Raw genomic sequence first — 12,652 nt, 5'->3', positions numbered from 1 at the left:
TTTTTTAAAAACTGTCCTTTTTTTGTGTAATTTTTTGAAAATTGGAGTAAATTATCAAGACACTAAAAGTAATAAAATCCTTATGTTTCGTAAATTTCGCTCCAAATTTAACAGAATTACAGACTGTTCAATAAAATAGACAAAATTTTTAGTTTATCAAATATATGAAAATTTTAATTATTTTTTTTAATTTTAAAACTGACGAGTTTTGTGTAATTTTTTGAAAATTGCTGTAATTGATAAGAACACCAAGAATAATAAAATCTGTGTGCTACATCTTCGTGGCTTCAAAACTAATAGAATTACTGAGTGTTTGATGGGAATTTGAGACCTGGAAATGGCAGAAGTTGAGAATTTGAGAATGAGAAAACTTTTAGAAGTGAAAGAATAAGCGATGATTGCAATCTCAAAAAAATAAAAAAAACTGGCAGTAATACATACTTACAAAAAAATTTGTTGAAGTTTATTTTAAAAATTCGTAGAAAAAATAATATATGCGACTCGTGGCTAATAAAAAATTTCAACCATTTGTCCCGTAATACACTATTTCATGTTAGGTACGAGTGTGCAAGACAATTTGTCATAAGCAAATTGAAATGACGAACCCATGCGTGCTTTTAATATTAACGAGAATATTTAACTTTCCATGCAAAAATAAAATAATCGATATTACATAAGTAGTAAATATACACGTATATTCTTCCCTCTCGGTGAATATCTAAAGTTTGAGATTTGTACCTACATAATAATTGTAGGTCAATTTTCAACAAGATATCGATGTAGTTATACATTTACTCCCATAAATAATTAAATGTTATCAGCTTATTGAATTATCGATTATTAAATAATCACCCTTTAATCGGTCATTTCGTTTTCTTTTGTTATTTGCTTGTAAATCGTTAGAAAGAGATACTGCAAATATTTATTATCCATGTTCGAATAATACGACGACGTGGTAGTAAGCTAAAAATAGCGTCTGTTGATTAATTTATTCCTATTTATAGTCAAATTGTAGGTATTTCTAATTTTGAAATAACAACAGATTATTGCAGAACGTTTAGCAGCGCATTAGTATAAATTTTTCTTTTTAACACAGGCTATTTAAAATTGGCAAATTTATCCGTTGTTTCCACCTATAAATTGTGGAAAAAGTAATTTTTATAGGACTTAAAATCGTCTCGAGAAATTTATAAGTCAGTGACAGTGACAGTCTTTTTCTTAAATTTACGTTATTCCTTTTAATAACAGTTCAACGGATTTGTTTATTTTGATGTTTATTTGATATTCTTCCTGCTTCATTTTATTTTTATTACGATAGTCGAGGCTTAGACATCGACTATCCTGATTTCGTAAATTATTTATAACCCCTTTACATTTGACCTCCGATATTATTAGAATTTAAAATTAATGATGGCGAAGAGGATATTATTAGTTTTATTGAACAGGTAAGGGCTAACAAAGGGCTCGCTATAATCATTATCTGATTAGTCACACAACGTAGTAAGGCAACATTCGATGACCCAGTTTCAGAGGTAGTTTAGGTAAGCTACAAAAATATATTTATTACTTATGGAAAATAATTTCTGTAAAAAACTGGGTCTGGTATTATATCATCTTTAAAAAACGCACGTGTCAAGTCAATGAATAATGTGTGAGACTATCAATGACATCATCATTTATCACAACATTGCAAACAACAACATAATGTAAAATGCTCGTTTTTCAACAACGCAAATGTTGATAAATAATTGCAAAGTCTATAAATAAATAATTTGAACAATTTAAAGTGACCCCCGGATTCTCCGCTTATCGCCGCATGTAAAAAAGAAAAGTCTACGTCCTTAATTTATTATAGATGGACTGTGTAGGAAAATAGCACGTGCGAGTGAGAATTTTCCATATGTTTCATGAATTTTTGATTTGTATTCTAACTTCTTTCACGTAGTAACAATGGTCTATTAAGAATTTTATTTGTATTCAAAACCACTTTGATACAATTTCAGTAGTAACATCTGTCTCTTAGTATAAATATTTACATCATTTACTACGTTATGTTTATTTAGAGAATAAAACGAATACTTCAAAACAATCGCTAAAATATCGTTTAATACTTCTTTCCGACTGTCGTAAAAGAAAACGCAGTTTGCATGTTTAAAAGGAGTTTTCTTGCAAAAGTAAACAATTATTATTGTTATTGATCGCGATGTGATGTGTGGTTACAACAAAGTATGTAATTTTATTCAAATATGGATGTACCCTTTACACTTTGCATGTGGCTTGAAAACATTTGGTGTGACAATGTCTAAAAGAAGAAAGAATATAAGATATATCACAGTGTTAGATGTTTAAAATAATATAAGTAATGAAAAGATTGGTCAATAAAACAAAATTTAAAAAGTGACGTATTCGCGCCAGTTCAAGAGGAATGCTCCTATTGGTTTAAAAATTTGTCGCAAACCTATTAATGTAGTAACCTTGATCTAGATAAAAAAAAAACAAGGCGCTAGAGGCGTTGTAGTCGCATAAATTTTTAACAAAATTACAGATTCCTATATTTCATTCTAACCTCTCATTTTTTAAATGTGATTTCCGGCCTTCCAAAGAATGTTTTTAACTCGTTTTCGAATAACCCTAAAATCCGCCTCAAGTATTTGTAAATTCTCTCAACAAAAAGTCCCTCAACCTCTCCGAAGCAAAAAACCAAAATCTTCAAAAACACCAGTAAGTCCACATTCTTTACAACACTGCAAATCCAAATAGATCCAAGATTTTATAGACCTAAAATCACTTCGAGCTATTGGAGGACGTGGTGGCGATGGCTGCATCTCATTTCTACATCTATGGAGCAACGACAAGGCTGGACCAGACGGTGGAGACGGCGGTAATGGGGGCCATGTTATATTCAAAGCTTCCTCAGGTACAAAAGACTTGATAAAGGTGCCTACTGTAATCCGAGCAAACGATGGAGAAAAAGGGGGCACCAAAGATTGCAATGGAAAAAGTTCCGAACACTGCGTTGTTGACGTACCTGTGGGCACAGTGGTGAGAAATGGGGACGGCAAAGTTGTGGGGGATTTAGCAGGCGGGGGGCTCATGTTTGTGGCGGCGAGAGGCGGCGCTGGGGGAAGAGGAAATCATTTTTTTGTCAGCGACACTGAACAAGCGCCTGAAATATGTGAATATGGAGCCACTGGGGAGGAATTAGAGTACATTTTAGAAATTAGGACGATGGCGCATGTTGGATTGGTAACATTTTCTTCAAAATTGGAAGTAAAATTGACTCGATAATTTGCAGATTGGGTACCCAAATGCTGGTAAAAGCACTTTACTGCGTGCTGTCTCAAGAGCGCGGCCTAAAGTCGCCCCGTATCCTTTCACCACACTGAAACCTTACGTTGGAATGGTACAATACGACGACTACGTACAAATCGCCGTTGCTGATTTACCCGGACTTATACCGGATTCTCATAAAAATAGAGGTCTTGGAATACAATTTTTAAAACATGCGGAGAGGTGTGCCGCTCTATTATACATATTAGACTTGTCTGAAGAAGAACCTTGGCGCTTCTTAGAAACCCTCCAATTTGAATTGTCTCAATTCAACAAAAATCTGTTAGATCGGCCCCAATTAGTTGTAGGTAATAAAATAGATTTACCAGAATCACAAAACAATTTAGAACGTCTTAAACAATTCACGGATTTAAAAATTATACCAATTAGTGCAAAACTGGGGCAAAACATAACAGAACTATTGAAAGAAGTTAGAATTTTGTACGACAATAACACACAAGACAGTCAATTGTAAATATTTAATAAAAAATTGGGAATAACTTACAACCGTGACCCTTACTATTATAAATGACACTGATTATAGCTTAGCCTCGGCGAACTTTTTTGCTAAATCGAGAATTTCATCTACCTTCACGCTGTTGTTTCCGGAAGCTTGTGCGGAATCTGGTTTTCCGCCTCCTTTACCACCTAGTTTAGTAGCAACGGCTTGTACCCATTCGTTGGCTTTCAGACCTTTTTCTATGGCATCTTTAGGCACGGAGGCCAAACAAAACATTTTGTTTGCATCGGGATCAACCGTAACAAACAAAGCGGAAGTTGAAGGACTCAAACTTCTAACTTGTTTCAAAGCAGTATCCAAAGCCTTCGTGTTGGAGAAAGCTTTGAGCTCTTTAACCAAAACTGGTAGATTCGGATTAGTTTTAACAAACTCTTTAATTTGATCCACCACTTGGTTCGCAATTGCGGCCTTCACGGCGCGGTCTTTATCATCTAATTTTTTCTTGAGCGCTTTTAAGGCGTTTCTGATTTCTTCTTTTTTCCAGTATGGGATTGTGGCATGTGAAACTTCATCCGTTAGCTCGATTATCTTTTTAACAAGTTCTTTCGACTTGGAGCCGTCTTTATCCTCGTTGACTAATGATTTGATCTCGTTTAACGAGTTTTCCAAAAATTCGTTTCTCTTCAAGGCTTTCGTGGCTTCCGGACCGGTCAGAGCCACAATTCTTCTGATTCCTTTAGCGATGGCTTCTTCACTTGCAATGACGAAGTCTCCAATGTGTCCGGAATACTTGAGATGAGTACCACCGCAGAATTCAATGGAGGTGTCATCACCGGCTGGGCCGAAAGGATCGGTTTCTAACTTCTCCACAGGAATGCCGATGGAAACTATCCTGACGGGGTCAGGGTACGTTTCTTCAAAAACAGCACGTAGACCTCTTATCGTTTTTGCAACGCCCAAATTCGCCTCTTTCGCGTACACAGCATCATTTCTAGAAATCAGTTCTCGGGAACTGAGTTCGGCGTTCTTGACTTGTTCAGCTGTCATCGCTCCTTTATTCGTAAAATCAAATCTCAAGCGATCAGGAGCCACCAAAGAGCCCCTCTGGTCGGCCTCCGTCCCCAAAACTTTTCTGAGAGCGTAGTTAAGAACATGAGTTCCGGTATGGTTGTTCATAACTAGCCGCCTTCTTGACGTGTCTAGAGTTAACGCCACTTTATCCCCTTTACAAAGAGTGCCTTCCAGACTCCCAATGTGGATGACGTAACCACCGCGGACTTGAACATTCTTCACTGAAAATTCCACGCTGTCGTCACCGATTTTGACGATGTAACCAGTGTCGTGGATCTGGCCGCCTTGCTCAGCGTAGAAATTTGTTTTGTCGACAAGAACCCCACATTCTTGGCCTGCGTGGACTTGATCGACGAATTGTTTATTGTAGCGGAGGGCTATCACTGTGGCGGTGCAAGATTCGAACTTGTAGTCAGCATTGATGTTGTTGGGGGCGGTGTAGTTGTATTTAGGCGAATCATCAGTTGGGGGAATGCCGGAATTTTGAAGTTCGGTAATTGCGTGCACGTCTAAGTTTATGGTGTCTTCCACGCCAGTTCCTTTGCCCTGCAAACAAAATTATGTCAGAAATTGTCTATTTGTTAGATTTAATTACTTGGGAGGCGACCTGGGCTTGCTTCTTCGACTCTTCATAAACGGCCATGTCAACACTGAGTCCCTTTTCCTCTGCCATCAGCTGTGTTAAATCAACCGGGAAGCCATAAGTATCGTAAAGACGCCAAGCCACGTCTCCAGGTAAAGTCGTGGATTCGCCCAACTTTGTGATGGTCCGGTGGAGCAGATTCCTTCCTCTTGAGAGCGTCTTCAAGAACTGCTCTTCTTCTTCGTTAATGGTATCAATGATGCTCTGGGGATCCTTTTTCACTTCCGGGAAAGTATCGCCCAGGATTTCAACAACCGTGTTGACGAGAGTTGAGAAGAATCCCGGCTTGGCGTTGAGTTTTTCAGTGGCGTATCGGACACCTCGCCTCAAAATCCTCCGCAATACGTATCTGTTCAATTAAAAGGTTTTTTTATTACGTGATTATTGTAATTTTAAAATTTATCTTCATCAGAAAGATTTTTTTAATAGAAATAAGTAATAATCTTGCGTTTTCATATATCTTTTAAAGCGGGGGTTAGAAAAGTTCACCATCGTGTTCAGGGTATCACATTACATAAGAAAATCAACTATTTTTTTTATAGGTGTCCTCACTCTTAAAAAAATATTTTAAGTTTTAAAGGGTTTTCGAAAATGTATGTTTTTGCAAGGAGCTAAAAAAATTGTATACTTCTCCATTATACTACATTAATACAGTAGAACTCCGATTATTCGAGCTGCTCGTGGAAGGTACCTCTACAAGTAAAATAAATGCATGTGTAAATACACATTTTATATTAATTATTTAATTGCAACTCGGAAAATACTACGACTTTCGAGAAGCTGGTTCGGATAATCGGGGTTCTACTGTACCTAATAATTTGTGAATTTCTGTTTAATTTGTTCTGCAAGATTCTGCAAGAGTATTGGAGTAATGCTGTGTCCACGGGTTGTGACATCTTAAAAATTTTCTTTAATTTTTTTGCGAGTAATTTCACTCGACTGATTTCTTTGTGATTTCCCCTGATTTCTTAGTGACTTCCCTTGATTTCCTAGCGATTTTCCCTGATTTCTTAGGGAGTTTAACCCCTCGCGTACTAATTAAAGACATTACCCTCTCCCAGTGTTGTCCGGGTTTCCCCCATCCGACAGCGCTATCGTCAGCGTCCTTGCATGGTCAGCCAAAACTCGATAAGCCATATCAATCCCGTCTTTGTCGTCGCTCCCAATTTTCCCTCCATACGGCGGTGCGCCCGTTCCCTTTTGAATTGCATCAAATAAGGGCAGAAATAGATCAGTATCGTAGTTTGATCTTTTGTTTTGTAGGACAGATACTAATCGTTCTAGGCCAAGACCGCAGTCAATGTGTTTTTTAGGTAAAGGTTTCAAGCTTCCATCGCTCTCCCGATTGAACTGGATAAACACAAGATTCCAGATTTCCAGAACATCAGGATCGTCCTGATTGACGAGTTCCGGTACATCGCGACCACCGATCCTGTCAAAATGCAGTTCTGAACAGGGGCCACAAGGGCCTGTCTCCCCCATTTCCCAGAAGTTGTCTTTCATGCTGCCAGGGATAACGTGGGATTCCGGGACGCCAAGATCAAGCCAGATCTATAATTATCAAGTTATTGTATTGGTTTTACTGGATTTTAGGTTTTTACCTGCTTGCACTCGGAATCAGGTTCCAGACCAGCAGCTTTGTCTCCACCAAAATAAGTAACGTATAAGCGATCCCCCGGTAAATGAAGCCGTTTTGTTAGGAGCTCCCAGGCCCAAGAACAAATTTCCTTTTTGAAGTAGTCTCCAAATGACCAGTTGCCCATCATTTCAAAGAAAGTGTGATGATAGACATCTTTTCCCACGTCATCCAGATCGTTATGTTTTCCACCTGCACGGATGCATTTCTGGGAATTAACAGCTCTGGTGAGTTTAGAAAGGTCGCTGTTAGGATCCACCGTTCCCAAAAAAATGGGTTTGAATTGATTCATCCCAGCATTGGTAAAAAGAAGAGTTGGGTCATCCAGTGGAATTGTTGAGGAAGAATGGACATATTCGTGGTTCTTCTCTTTAAAAAAGTTTATGTATGCTAAGCGGACTTCCTTTGCAGTCATTGAGGTGTCCATACTGTGAATTTTCAATACTGTTAGTCTTACGTACAATAAAATAACAACATATGGGCACAAACCTGTTTTTTTTCGCCTGTTTATCAAAATCGACAATTTTAACACGAGACTTTGTACTTGTTTGTTGGTCCACACAATGTAACACGTTATTGTGCAACACCACAAATGCACAGATTCGTAATTGCACCAATTCACCGCCACATGGAATTCTTCGCTAGGAAGGTTTTGAGGTTAGAGTAGGTGACATTTCTGACGAAACTGGAGTAGAACTTTCACCAAACTTTTAAGACCACCACGCCTTTCTTTATGGTAATTTTATAGTTCAATTGATCGAGTTATTATCCTGGAAAATAAAAAACGAATTTGGTTCTAATTATCGGTACAAAGGTGGCGAGGTCCGTTCTTGTTTCAGATTGATTGGTAATGGAACGTGATTTCAAATAAATTTCAGATTTTGCATGTTTCATTTAGTTTACGGGAAGGTACAAAGACCAAAATATTTTTAAAGAAAAGTTTTTAAAATTGTTTGAACATGACAAGTGGTTTCTGGTGACATTAGTGTTGTAATGTTGGCTACAAAACCGTGTTGGACAAATCACCATCTGAACGCAGTGTTCTGGTTTTATAAGACGTTACAAATGAAGTAGTTTTTATTTAGTTTCATTAAAATCAGTGAACATAATTGTGTCGTGTTTTCCTTGCATCAAAAGTGAATTCATGGGGTGTTTGAGCACCAAAAGTTGCTATTTGTGAACGCAGTTGTCAATCTGGCCATTGCCAACCTTCTTCCGCCATCTTCTTTGTTTGGGTTGGGAACAGTTTACGTTTTCCCTTTGATTTCCAAAATTGTTGCTTGGAAAAGACCCAAAAACGGCCTCTCAAATGAAGATGAAACTAGTAGACCAAGTAGTTAGGAGTTTTCGCGTAGCGAAAGTGTTCCGTGAAAATACGGACAAAATAAACAGTATTGACTTTTCCCCAAGCGGCGAGACACTCATATCATGCAGTGAGGACGATCAGATTGTAATTTACGACTGTGAAAAGGGAACACAAGTTAGGACCGTGAACAGTAAAAAATATGGCGTTGATTTGATACATTTCACACACGCGAAAAACACAGCCATCCACAGTTCAACCAAAGTGGATGACACCATTCGATACCTCTCTCTGCATGATAACAAGTACATTCGTTACTTCCCAGGACACACGAAAAAAGTTGTGTCTTTATGTCTGTCTCCAGTTGAAGACACGTTTTTGTCGGGTTCTTTGGATAAAACGTTGAGATTGTGGGATTTGAGGTCCCCCAATTGTCAAGGTTTAATGCACTTATCTGGAAGACCAGTAGCTGCGTATGATCCCGAGGGACTTATTTTTGCCGCAGGAGTTAACTCAGAGAGCATCAAATTATATGACCTGCGCTCATTTGATAAAGTAAAACGTGCTTCTGTAACTTCAGTTTTCTAATTGTTTGTTTTAGGGCCCTTTTGTAACATTCAAGTTAACTCAGGAAAAAGAGTGTGATTGGACAGGCTTGAAGTTCTCCCGTGACGGTAAAACAATCTTAATTAGTACAAACGGTTCAATTATCCGCCTGATTGATGCTTTCCATGGAACGCCCCTTCAAACTTTCACAGGGCACCTCAATAACAAGGGAATTCCGATCGAGGCGTCTTTCAGTCCCGATTCTCAATTCATATTTAGCGGCTCTACCGATGGTCGTGTGCACGTTTGGAATGCAGACACTGGATATAAAGTCTGTGTGCTAAACGCCGACCATCCTGGACCCGTTCAATGCGTCCAATTCAACCCCAAATACATGATGTTGGCATCTGCTTGCACAAATATGGCGTTTTGGCTTCCGAGTCTCGAGGATACGTAAATTTCACACTCAATTGACTGTTTATCAAAACTGATGAAAACTGGAAAAGTTTAAGACCGTCCATTGTTTCAATGCAGGATCATTGCATTTTAGCTCCCTTCCAGTTTTTTACGGTGATTTTTGAGTAATTTGGAACTAAGGTGTAATGTTGGATTATTATCGTCTTAAATTTTTTGCAGTAACATCGAAAAATGAGTTTTTTAAACATTGAATTTTGTGTACCTGTGTGTTCTTTTTGGGGCGAATCGAGTTTGTCTGTAAATAGCTGTTCCCTCTATAGGTTTTTATGTATCGTTTATAAAATTTATATAAATTATTTTTATAATGAAAATCTGCATTTTTTTCATCAAAGGGCTTGTCAAGTCGGTTTTAAAGAATTGGTGGTAAATGTGATAATAATTCTAGAAATTAATATTAAACAGTGTTTTAATCATTGTCGTTTCAATTCATGTGTTAAGGGTCTTGTGTTTCTAATACATTTCAAGTTATCAGTATTTGATTTTTGTGATAGAATAGGCTCTTTTCTTTAATAATTAATTAATATTACTATATTTCCAGACTGATGTGCACACATAGATTTTATTTTATATTAATTATTACATAAAAAATTGTGTTCTTTCACCTCGCTATTAATTAAAACCTAACAATTAAATCTAATTTTCGTTCTTTTTACCTTTTTCTTGGGAGAGGAATGAAATAGTTTTATAACGTTATAAGTTTTTAATATCTCCTACACCAATCAGTTGCATAATGTTTTTTCTGCTCGCCCGGATGAAATTACATCCAAAAATAACATTCCGTAAAACTAGAAGCACCTTTTATTAAAAATACAAAATATATTAATTCCCGTTTAACGAGAGATACTCTTGATATTATAAAGCTTCTTATCAGCTTCCGGAATTGAGGACGGTGCCCCACTCAATGGATCTCGCCCTTCAAACGTTTTGGGAAACGCAATAACATCTCGAATGCTGGTGGTGTTCAAAATTTTGGACAACAGACGGTCAAGACCCAAAGCAATACCACCATGTGGAGGACATCCGGAAGATAACATATCAATAATATGCTGCATATGACTCTTATCGATATTTAACATTCCAAACATTTTTTCTTGAAGATTTGGATCGTGTATTCGGACTGAACCACCACCGACTTCGTTGCCGTTCAAAACTAAATCAAAAGACAGCGATCTGACCTGAAACAGAGTAATAGAATTGATAATGTGGGTAAAACGAAAAGAACCTGCAAAGGAGCTGTGTCTAATAAGTGGACATCATCGGCATGTGGTGACGTGAAGGGGTGGTGGACGGATTGAAGGCCGTTTTCGGAAGGCTCGAATAAGGGCATATCGATGACCCAAAGGGCATGCATTCCTTTTTTCTTAATGTTGATTCCTAGGGTTTCTAAATAATCGACGTATTCAACACGAACTTTTCCCAACAAGTTTTGCTGAAGCGCGATTATGATTTTTTTGTTACTTTTTCTGGAAAACTTACAGTCTGTGTTTTGTTTCCGAAGGCTAAAAATAAAACTACGTCGTGGTTTAAATTGAGAGAGCCACTTAATTTCGCGGCCACGGGCTCAGTCAATAGTTTTCCAATTTTTCCGACAAAATCCTCGGGTGTTGAAATCTTAGACTGAATCAGTTTGGACAACGGATATTGCTTGCTTAGTTCTGTAATACTGTTGCGAATAACTTTACTTAAGTTCGCATATTCTTTCGGAAAAACTACACAATACGCTCCGAAATCATCATCATCGACCATCTTAGGATTCAACTTTATAATATCAGTGCAATTTTGCAACTACAAATGATGTGTCATCATCACTTTTAACACACATTTTTGATAAGTACCTTAAAATCAAACCTGACATCTGGTTGATCAGAACCATAAGACTCCAACGCCTCCTTAAAAGTGACTCTTGGAAACTTTTTAGGCAGCGGATCCAGAAAACGTGGCCAACAGTAACCCAACAGTTCTTCAGTTAGCTGCAAGATGCCATCTAAACTCGTGAAAGACATTTCAATATCTAATTGGGTAAATTCCGGTTGTCGGTCAGGTCTCGCCCCTTCATCCCTGTAACATCTCGCTATTTGGAAATACCTATCTATAGCTCCAGCCATCAGCATCTGTTTGAACTGTTGGGGACTTTGCACCAGAGAGTAGAACTGGCCTGGGAACCGCGTCGGGACGATGAATTCTTGGGCCCCCTAGAGAGTATTTTAATGAGGTTTTGAGTGATATAAACGATAGTACTAACACCAGGAGTTGCTTTGAATAAAGTGGGTGTCTCAACATCAACAAAACCAGAATAATTGACGAGAAATTCGCGCATTTTCATTAGCATCTCCGAACGGACTCTTAAATTGCGTTGCATTAACGGAAATCTCAAGTCTAAGTAGCGATACTGCATACGAAGAGGTTCTTTCGCCTTTTGAAACTCTCTTATATTAAATGGTAGATTGTCTTTTGATTTATTCAAGACAGTGAAATTTTCAACAAAAATTTCAATATCACCAGTAGCTTGGTTTTTGTTTTTCATGTTATCAGGACGTGATACCACAGTGCCTACAACTTGAATGATTGTTTCTAGTGGTAGTGACTTGAGGATTTCTTGGGTTTTAGAGTCCTGGAAGATAAAATAGAAGAATGGTGCAGTCAACAGTGGTGTTTGATTACTTTATCAGATACTAAGAGTTGTGTCTCTCCATAACCATCTCGCAAAACCACGAATTTATTCATTCTTTGAAACTGCAGCCATCCACATAATGTTACTCTTTCCCCTATGTTATTTTTATTTAATTCTCCACAAGTGTGAGTTCTTTGAGTATACCTGTTAACTTTATTACTCCCATTACTGCTAGAACTGTCGTCTTCGTCTACCAAGTACACATTTTCTGTTTTAAACGTAGAGAAGCGACGTGGATTGACTTCCAGCAGAAATTTCGGTTTCAGCTAAAATTATTAAAAATAGAAGAAATATAACCACGAATATATGAGCACCTGTAAAGCGAACAGTTTTTTCGGGAAACTCAACTTCATCCTGAGGGAAGTTCTAACGATTTTATACATTTTCACCTGTTTTCAGTTTTGGACCGGTTCATGTTTTAAACTGAGGTTAAAATGACAATGACAGCAAAGTGACAGGTGACGTTTGTTATATATTTGACATTTGACGTTTGTGCGCATGCCCTCTGAAGAATT

The 12,652-nt window shown here is 37.7% G+C and overlaps 4 protein-coding genes across 5 annotated transcripts; 2 read left to right on the top strand and 2 right to left on the bottom strand.

Annotated features, from left to right (window-relative positions):
• The first annotated feature begins 2,508 nt into the window (after positions 1-2,508).
• On the top strand, positions 2,509-3,835 carry LOC148174414 (mitochondrial ribosome-associated GTPase 2). The gene is made up of 3 exons (XM_088037726.1): positions 2,509-2,721; positions 2,761-3,246; positions 3,296-3,835. The coding sequence occupies exons 1-3, from the start codon at positions 2,605-2,607 to the stop codon at positions 3,803-3,805; spliced, it is 1,113 nt and encodes a 370-aa protein (XP_087893852.1). The 5' UTR covers positions 2,509-2,604; the 3' UTR covers positions 3,806-3,835.
• Positions 3,796-8,012, bottom strand: AlaRS (alanine--tRNA ligase, cytoplasmic). The gene is made up of 5 exons (XM_088037723.1): positions 7,630-8,012; positions 7,106-7,568; positions 6,556-7,055; positions 5,457-5,853; positions 3,796-5,407 (listed from the first exon to the last, which is right to left on the bottom strand). Exons 2-5 carry the CDS (start codon positions 7,565-7,567, stop codon positions 3,869-3,871), a joined length of 2,898 nt encoding a protein of 965 aa, XP_087893849.1. The 5' UTR covers position 7,568; positions 7,630-8,012; the 3' UTR covers positions 3,796-3,868.
• Positions 8,013-8,118: 106 nt separating this feature from the next.
• On the top strand, positions 8,119-10,103 carry Wdr82 (WD repeat domain 82). The gene is made up of 2 exons (XM_088037727.1): positions 8,119-8,998; positions 9,045-10,103. The coding sequence occupies exons 1-2, from the start codon at positions 8,450-8,452 to the stop codon at positions 9,444-9,446; spliced, it is 951 nt and encodes a 316-aa protein (XP_087893853.1). The 5' UTR covers positions 8,119-8,449; the 3' UTR covers positions 9,447-10,103.
• A 143-nt stretch (positions 10,104-10,246) lies between these two features.
• Positions 10,247-12,636, bottom strand: AspRS-m (aspartyl-tRNA synthetase, mitochondrial). 2 transcript variants are annotated; one of them, XM_088037724.1, is made up of 7 exons: positions 12,452-12,636; positions 12,128-12,403; positions 11,709-12,077; positions 11,302-11,658; positions 10,943-11,251; positions 10,689-10,895; positions 10,247-10,641 (listed from the first exon to the last, which is right to left on the bottom strand). In XM_088037724.1, the coding sequence occupies exons 1-7, from the start codon at positions 12,518-12,520 to the stop codon at positions 10,297-10,299; spliced, it is 1,932 nt and encodes a 643-aa protein (XP_087893850.1). In that variant the 5' UTR covers positions 12,521-12,636; the 3' UTR covers positions 10,247-10,296. The 2 variants fall into 2 exon arrangements, with proteins under 2 accessions (XP_087893850.1, XP_087893851.1); XM_088037725.1 differs by lacking the exon at positions 12,452-12,636 and having other exon boundaries at positions 12,128-12,231; positions 12,282-12,385.
• Positions 12,637-12,652: the final 16 nt, after the last annotated feature.

The sequence above is a fragment of the Gnatocerus cornutus genome, chromosome 5, assembly GCF_029298725.1.
Source record: "Gnatocerus cornutus isolate USDA-ARS CGAHR chromosome 5, icGnaCorn1.1, whole genome shotgun sequence".
Taxonomy (NCBI): Eukaryota; Metazoa; Arthropoda; class Insecta; order Coleoptera; family Tenebrionidae; genus Gnatocerus; species Gnatocerus cornutus.
The sequence above is the reverse complement of the archived record's forward strand: the minus strand, read 5'-3'. Positions and strand labels throughout refer to the sequence as shown.

Bases quoted from the DNA above. Each gene is read 5' to 3' on its own strand.
- Wdr82 (XM_088037727.1), top strand. From the start codon at position 8,450: ATGAAGATGAAACTAGTAGACCAAGTAGTTAGGAGTTTTCGCGTAGCG. The intron at 8,999-9,044 runs GTAAAACGTGCT...TGTTTGTTTTAG, and splicing joins ACCTGCGCTCATTTGATAAA to GGCCCTTTTGTAACATTCAA.
- AspRS-m (XM_088037724.1), bottom strand. From the start codon at position 12,520: ATGTATAAAATCGTTAGAACTTCCCTCAGGATGAAGTTGAGTTTCCCG. The intron at 12,404-12,451 runs GTGCTCATATAT...TAATAATTTTAG, and splicing joins AAAAACTGTTCGCTTTACAG to CTGAAACCGAAATTTCTGCT. The intron at 10,896-10,942 runs GTAAGTTTTCCA...ATCGCGCTTCAG, and splicing joins TCGGAAACAAAACACAGACT to CAAAACTTGTTGGGAAAAGT.
- LOC148174414 (XM_088037726.1), top strand. From the start codon at position 2,605: ATGTTTTTAACTCGTTTTCGAATAACCCTAAAATCCGCCTCAAGTATT. The intron at 2,722-2,760 runs GTAAGTCCACAT...AAATCCAAATAG, and splicing joins CAAAATCTTCAAAAACACCA to ATCCAAGATTTTATAGACCT. The intron at 3,247-3,295 runs GTAACATTTTCT...GATAATTTGCAG, and splicing joins CGATGGCGCATGTTGGATTG to ATTGGGTACCCAAATGCTGG.
- AlaRS (XM_088037723.1), bottom strand. From the start codon at position 7,567: ATGGACACCTCAATGACTGCAAAGGAAGTCCGCTTAGCATACATAAAC. The intron at 5,854-6,555 runs GTAATGTCTTTA...TTAATTGAACAG, and splicing joins CCGGACAACACTGGGAGAGG to ATACGTATTGCGGAGGATTT. The intron at 5,408-5,456 runs GTAATTAAATCT...TTTTGTTTGCAG, and splicing joins AAGCCCAGGTCGCCTCCCAA to GGCAAAGGAACTGGCGTGGA.